Source organism: Pygocentrus nattereri, chromosome 9 (assembly GCF_015220715.1).
Source record: "Pygocentrus nattereri isolate fPygNat1 chromosome 9, fPygNat1.pri, whole genome shotgun sequence".
Lineage (NCBI taxonomy): Eukaryota > Metazoa > Chordata > Actinopteri > Characiformes > Serrasalmidae > Pygocentrus > Pygocentrus nattereri.
This window is the reverse complement of record NC_051219.1, coordinates 42,326,664-42,334,753: the sequence shown is the minus strand read 5'-3', so window position 1 is coordinate 42,334,753 and position 8,090 is coordinate 42,326,664. Positions and strand designations below refer to the sequence as shown.

General features: G+C 42.6%; 1 protein-coding gene across 1 annotated transcript in view; it reads left to right on the top strand.

Moving 5' to 3' along the window:
* The first annotated feature begins 6,845 nt into the window (after positions 1-6,845).
* tm9sf4 (transmembrane 9 superfamily protein member 4) overlaps positions 6,846-8,090 on the top strand; it is a 29,171-nt gene continuing 27,926 nt past the window's right edge. The window contains exon 1 of the mRNA XM_017720165.2: positions 6,846-6,936. Coding sequence (XP_017575654.1) covers positions 6,904-6,936 — 33 coding nt within the window. The 5' untranslated portion in view covers positions 6,846-6,903. The remainder of the gene's footprint in view (positions 6,937-8,090) is intronic.

Genomic DNA, 8,090 nt, shown 5'->3' with positions numbered 1-8,090 from the left:
TTCAAGGAAGGAAAAGAATCTTTTAAAAAGCCGAATTTAACCCTCCACTGCATGCATTATGAGAGCAATTGTTTTTTAAATCACCTCACTTTTCTTGAATAAACTGGTCCTTGATTTACTTTTTTGGATTGTTAAATTCAAAAATATGAAAAATAGTAATAATGTGTGCTGGTGTCCTTTTGGAGTATGTTGCCTTGAGGCAACATTGTGCGACAATGGGAAGAAATGATAGAGTCATATTCCCTGAAGTAGGGAGATCTGGCTTGTGACTGGCTAAGTCCATTCCACTGTCGCACAATGTTGCTTCTAGGCAACAAACATATTTCTGCAAAATCTCATGACAAAAACTTGATATTCAATGTTTAAAAAGAGGTTTTTAAAGATTAAAAAAGCAAGCACGTGCTTTTGATTGACGTACTCAAACTCTTCCCTTCACTCTTAACCCTATCGTTAACTTTAAATGTGTATGTTATTGTAAAGTGAGGGAAATTAATTTGTTGCCCTGAGGCAATATCCTGCAATAGAGGGTTAAAGATGGGAAAAAGTTTAGCGATGTTCAAAAAATATCTCGCTGTTGTCGGACCAAAACCTCGTATCTCCAAAATGGTAACTTTACGGTAGAAAGGGAAAACAAACTCTGCTTTTAATGTAAGTCAATGGAACCAGACATCTTTCCAAGTCATTTTGGGTCGTTTCTTTTGGTCCGTTCGACTTGAAATTTACAAACAATGTAAAAGACAGCAGGTATTTTTAAATTGTGTCAAAAACTGAAAAACGGGAAAAATGGAGATACGAGGTTTTGGTGCGACAGCAGCGAAATATTTTAAACGTTCTATGTCATTTGTACACAGCAGCCCTTCAATTTGAGTGAGAATTTCACAATGAATGGACCATTAAGAATGTTCCAAAATTGCTTGGAATAAATTCTTTTTTTACATATTTATTTACGTATTTACCTTTTCTTATATTCAAAGTGAAGGAGATTTTTGTCCTCACCTGTAAAGTTACCATATTGGAGTTTATTTCACAGCAACAATATAAATTATTTTACCAAATTATTCCATAGTCAGAGTTGAAAGTATAATTTTCTTCAGTCTGCAGAATAATTCAATTTTAATTCTTAATATTAGTCCATTTCACAATGAACTGCACTACAGTTCCCACCATGCACTGCAGCATTATGTGTGCTCTGACTCTCCTACCCCAACAATCATCTATGGGACAGCAGTTACATCTCGATTCTACACAATTCCACACAAGACACGTCACCAAACACACTAGCTGCATTTCAGTTCGGCCAATATACTATATTATATACAATACATACATACATTATAAACAATATACACTTAACGTCAGCTCAGTAGCTCAGAAACTGAGCCCAGGTCTTGATGAACTTGCAGCAGTGAAAGGACGCCAGATGTCTACTTTAAGCAGACAGGTAGGTTTAAAAGACTGAGCGCCTGGGGACGTTTAATTTTTGAATATTTCCAGTGTCCATGTAATATTTCAAGGTCTACTACAAGTGTCCCTATTTTACTGTTGTTGTTCTTGCAGATTTTGAAAAACCAATGGCCAGTTTGGGTTAGAGCACAGCATTAATACCTTACACGTCAGTTAGCATTTTAATGCTGAGCAGTACAACCCCATTTCCAAAAAAGTTGGGATGCTGAGCAAAATGCAAATAAAAGCAAAATGCAATGATGTACAAAACACTTAAAACCTATATTTCATTGAAAGTAGTTCAAAGACAGTGTTGAAACGAAGAAAATATATTGTGTTTTTGAAAAATATATGCCCGTTTTGAATTTGATGCCAACAACATGTTCCAAAAAAGTCGGGACGGGGGCAACAAAATGCTGGTAAAGTTGTGTAATGCTAAAAAATAAACCTGGTGGTTAATTGGCAACTGATCAGTAACATGACTGGGCCTGAAAGAGCATCCCAGAAAGGCTGAGTCTTTCAGAAGTAAAGATGAGGAGGGGTTCACCACTCTGTGAAAGACTGCATGATCAAATAATGCAGAAATTTAAGAATAACGTTTCTCAACATAAAATGGCAAAGAACTTTTGTTTTTCATCATCTGTGGCACCCAATATCGTTAAAAGATTCAGGGAATCTGGAGAAATCTCTGTGTTTAAGGGACAAGGCCAAAAATTTGACTTTGCTGGCCGTGATCTTTGGGCCCTCAGGTGGCACTGCATTAAAAACAGACATGAGAAAATCACTGCATGGGCTCAGAAACACCTCTGAAAACCACTGTCTGTGAAAACAGATCATCACTGCATCCACAAATGCTAATTTAAACTTTTTGGAAATCATGGAGACTGTGTCCTCCGGGCTAAAGACCACTCTGCTTGTTATCAGAGCACAATTCAAAAGCCAGTATGCATGATGTAGAGGGAGGCATTAGTGAGCATGGCATGGGTGACGTGCTCATCTTTGAAGGCCCCATTAATTCTGAATGAAAAATACAGGTTTTGGCAACATATGCTGCCATCCAGATGACGTCTTTTTCAGGGAAGGCCTTGATTATTTCAGCAAGACAGTGTCAAACCACATTCTGCACGTGTTACAACAGCATGGCTCTGTATTAAAAGAGTCCAGGTGCTAAACTGACCTGTCTATAGTCCAGACTGGTCGCCACTGAGAACATTTGGAGGGTTATGAAATGAAAAATACAACAAAGGAGACCCTGAAGCATTGAGCAGCTGAAATCCTGGATCAAACAAGATTATGGAAACATTTCACTTTCAAAACTACAGCAGCGTCTCCTCAGTTCCCAAATGCTTACAGAGTGCCGTTAAAAGAAGAGGTGATGAAACACAGCGGTAAACAGGCCCCGCCCCAACCTTTTCGGAACATGTTGTTGGCATCAAATTCAAAAAGAGCATATTACATTCTGCACACTGTCCAAACGTTTTTGGAAATGGGGTTGTACAACCCCATCATACGAAATATGAATGTGATTGGGTGGAATGCAAGCAAAACAGGCTGCCATGCTCCGTTATCAACGTAAGACCACCTACGGTCTGCTTTTTGTTTTTTTCCCTTTTCTGTGAATGTTATAAAATTTTCTTTCAACAACAGTTTTCTTCACTTTCTTCTGACACTGAAGACTTGCTGTTCTTGCCAGGCCCTGTCAAAGATGGAGAAAACAGCAAATCACCAATGCTTAAATAAAGCATCTGAAGAAATAAAGGGGAAATTTCTGCATAATTAAATAGTTGAGATGTAAACAAAGTCATTCAGAGTGGTTCGATGTGAAAAAGTCCAATGCAGAGGAACTTACCAAGTCTCTGTTCATTGTTTACAGTGGTGGTGATAGGAACCAGACATCTAGATTTCAATGCCTACAAAAGCTCACTCCTAGAAAGTTATTCATTAAAATAGTTATGAATTCCACCTGACGCCTCAGACATTGTTTCACTATACTACTGAGAGAGGGTTTTGGCCTAAAGCATATATTATTTTATACATTCAAGGCAGAGAAGTACGTACAGAGCGTGGTAAGACTAAATAGTTAAAAATTGCGGATTTTACAAAGGAAACACCAAACAAGTAGATTCACTGGTGGTTTTGGATGGTAAATAAAATGGCTGTATTTGTGTTGTAAACATTACAGCCCCTGGCTCCTCTTACCACACTGATAGGAACCACAGTGTAGAGCAATCTGCAGCGAAATCAGAGAAGTCAGTAGGTTTCTCATCAATGTACAATTTTAGATCAAACCACTGTGAATGTCTTGGCTTATCAGTAACTGAACAATAAATAAGTTTTGAAAAATCTGTACGATTCCCCTTTAAATCAAGTAAGTCTATTTAATACAACGTCCATCCATCCATCCATCCATCCATCCATCCATCCATATTCTAAGCCGCTTCTCCATCAGGGTCGTGGGGGGTGCTGGAGCCTATCCCAGCAGTCTTTGGGCAGAAGGCAGGACACACCCTGGACAGGTTGCCAGTCCATCACAGGGCAGACAGACAGACACTCACACCCAGGGGCAGTTCAGCATGTCCAATTGGCCTGACTGCATTTCGTTGGACCGTGGGAGGAAACCGGAGAACCAGGAGGAAACCCACACAGACACGGGGAGAACATGCAAACTCCACACAGAGAGGACCCTGGTCACCCGGCCGGGGAATCGAACCCAGGCCCTCCTCACTGTGAGGCGACAGGCGCTACCCACCACGCCACCGTGCCGCCTTAATACAATGTTTACGGCTAAATAAGCTGGTGTGAAGGGCGGAAGCTCAAGGACACAGTGAAATTGTTATATTTTTAAATAGAATTTATCATTTTATATTAAATTGATATAAATAGGCTAAAGGTAAGAATAGACATTTGTTTGACCATGGGGCGAAGGCTGATGCTAAAATGACTTTTACTTTGTAATATTCAAGCTATAACTTCAATAGTGTCTGGGTCATTCTACAGAAACGTCCACTTTTCTGTCTTTCCATAGGGGTCACTGGTGTTACGCATAATAAAGGAAACACCAGAGACTTTTTTCATGAAAACTGTTACTAAACGGCTGCTGCAGAGCGTCAAACCACATGGTGTCAATCAGGGAACGTCCACTAAAATATGGAATTTAATCCATTTCTATTCTATTTTTTCACAATTAGCTCAGAATAAAGTCGGTCACACCAGGGACGTCAGCTAGAAGCTTCATATGAGATCATGAGCTGAATGAGAAAGTCTCTGAGAACTGAGAGACACAGTGGACTCACCGTGAGCTTTTCTTCATAGATCCTCAGAAAACAGTTCAAAGGAGGTCGAGTGACGGCATCAGTGTGACTTTTATTTCAAAATAAGAGATTTTTTGCTATGTGGTAACACCAGTGACACGACTCCTGGGGGACTTTTATTATATATTTTATAATATTTGTTTTCTTTATGTCATTTAATTCATATATTTCATAGTCATGTGTAGATGATTGCAGTTAAAATGGGAGAAAATGTGTTTCTTTTATTCAAAATATGACCTCAGCCTTCACACGACTGTGAGGACGAGCTCTTATAAACACCTTTTGCGATGATATTTGAGACTGAAAGACATGTTTCAGCAGATTTTCCTTCCTTTACTACGAATGTTGTGGGCTCAAACTGGAATGACTCCAAAGTATGAAGTCACTGAAAACGGGTCAGAAAATGAGCCAAGGCCAAGAATCTGAGGTTGAGATGAAAATAAATCACATCATTTTTTCTTTTTTTTTTTTTTAACCACAAAAGGACAGATACAGATGGTTTATTTTGTTTCCTAACACAATGAACCTCAACGGCTCCAACTTCCAAATACTTTTGGGGCCGCCGTAGCTGCATAAGAAACGGCCTCTTTTACATCTTTTTCTTCTGACACCACGTAAGCCACATCACATAAGGTGAAAACACGTAAATAGACCGTTTTAGAAATCGACTTACATTACAGTCGATCTGTGTTTCCTCACAGCTCAATAAGCTCACTAAGACCTCTGAAGTCGTGTCATCAGTGGTCAGCATGACTACTGGTGCTTCTGGCCTCTATGTCGGCCAGTAAGAATGCAGAGCTTGCAGCCTGGGGGCTTGGGAGATTTTTTTTCCATCTATTTTTTGCGTTTTTTATTGTCACGCATCGACAAATATCCCCCTAATTATAACAAGACACAACGTCTCACCTGGCCTGTCCGATTTCTGAAAACAATTAGCTTTCTTGCCGTGCTAATAGTGAATGTGTTAAAATGTTTTACACTGTTCTGTTCATGAAATGGGGGCCGCATGGTGGCATGGTGGGTAGCCTCACAGAGAGGAGGGCCTGGGTTCGATTCCCGGCCAGGTGACCGGGGTCCTCTCTGTGTGGAGTTTGCATGTTCTCCCCGTGTCTGTGTGGGTTTCCTCCGGGTTCTCCGGTTTCCTCCCACAGTCCAAAGACAGGTGTCAGGCGTGAGTGTGTGAGTGACTGTCTGTCTGCCCTGCGATGGACTGGCAACCTGTCCAGGGTGCATCCTTCCACCTGATGACCGCTGGGATAGGCTCCAGCACCCCCCTCTGAGGGAGAAGCGGCTTAGAAAATGTGTGTGTTCAAGAAATGAATGAATAAAGCTCCACATTAACATTCATTTTGGACTCTGTCTGGAGCGCCCTCTAGTGTCTGACAAACATGGCAAACCTCCTCACTGTACACCAATCAGGCATCACATTCTGACCACCTCCTCGTTTCTACACTCACTGTCCATCTCATCCGCTCCACTTACTGTATAGCTGCACTCTGGAGTTCTACAGTTACAGACTGTAGTCCATCTGTTTCTCTGATACTCTGTTACCCTGTTCTTCAGTGGTCAGGACCCCCATGGACCCTCACAGAACAGGTACTATTTGGGTGGTGGGTCATTCTCAGCACTGCAGTAACACTGACGTGGTGGTGGTGTGTTAGTGTGTGTTGTGCTGGTCTGAGTGGATCAGACTCAGCAGTGCTGCTGGAGTTTTTAAACGCCTCAGTGTCACTGCTGGACTTAGAACAGTCCACCAACCAAAAGTATCCACCCAGCAGCGTCCTGTGACCACTGAGGAAGGACCAGAGGATGACCATCACAAACTGTGCAGCAGCAGATGAGCTGTCGTCTCTGACTTTACATCTACAAGGTGAACCGACAAGGTAGGAGTGTCTAATAGAGTGGACAGTGAGTGGACACAGTGTTTAAAAACTCCAGCAGCACTGCTGTGTCTGATCCACTCGCACCAGCGCAACACACACTAACACACCACCACCACCACGTCAGTGTCACTGCAGTGCTGAGAACGATCCACCACCCAAATAGTACCTGGAGCCCCATGTAGAAGCCTCGCGCGCTGCCGGAGCGTTTAGGCCCTGTCTGAAGTCGCTCGCGGGCGCACGCGCACACGTCTCCCGTGACGTCTGGAATGACACGTGTATTGAAGATGGCGGCCGCGATGGTGAGTGGAAACGATCGCTGTGTTTTGAAATATAAAATCCGGTCTGTCGGTTTTCGGGCGGCTCCGGTTTAGCGGACCCGGCGCGGGGTTGCCGGGCTGTGTGGACCCGCTTGTCTCCGTGTGCTGTCCGTCCGGCCGAGCGAGGCGGTTCGGCGACCGATAAGGATGAGCTAACTAGCTTAGCCACTTAGCTCTTCCTCCAGCCGCAGCTTAGCTAGCCCGGTTTGGAAATACCGGCTTTGTAAGTTTCCTTCGCCGTCTAGCGATGATTTTGAGCCACGTCTGAGGGGAAAACAGACGACGGCTTTCTTTTTCCCCGCTCAGAGAGACTAATGCCGCTCCAGAAACGGCCAGAACCGCCACAGTCCTCCTGATTGGGTCGTTCACAGTTGACATGATGCCCAGTTTCGCGTTAAGTAGCCAGTAAATGGACCTGAACGCGACACTCTTAACTTACCCGTTTAGTTCCCTGCCAGACGAACACTTTCATTGCTCCTGTAGATGCTCGGGTTTCTGTTCTGTGCCAGAACATCGCTGGTGTCGGGTCAGAACCTCCGCATCTCCCAAACGCCAACTTTACAGGAGAAGGGAAAAACACGCCTCGCTTGTAATGCAAGTCAATGGAACCAGACGTCTTTCCAAGTCATTTTAGGTCGTTTCTGTTCGTCCATTCGTCGTGAAATTTACACACAATGTATAGGACCACGGGTCCTTTCAAACTGACAGAAACTGAAAAAAAAGACAAAAATGTGGATATACGAGGTTTTGTTCTGAGAGCAGCGATGCGCTTGTCTAAGCACCAGTTTGTTTGTTTGTTTGTAAAAGTTCCCCTCCAATGAACAGAACTGGTGTTTCACCTCTTCTTCTCCAGGCTATGTTTTGGTTTGTCCATCTGAATTCACGTGACAAAATCGTAAGGCAACTTATTCCGTAACTGCATAAAAATAAAATTAATTTTATTTTGTAAAAGCTCCTCAAATAAACAGAACGTGTGTTTTATGATCTCCACATGTCACTATATGTTTACAATTTCCTGCTGAAGGCCAAAAATCTCCGAAGCTCTTTGTGTTGTTCTCTAAAAGTGATGTTTCCAGAGCAGATCACTGAAGAGACGCCGTCTGTTTATAGTTTAGAGCCCAGATTTGGGGAAAAAC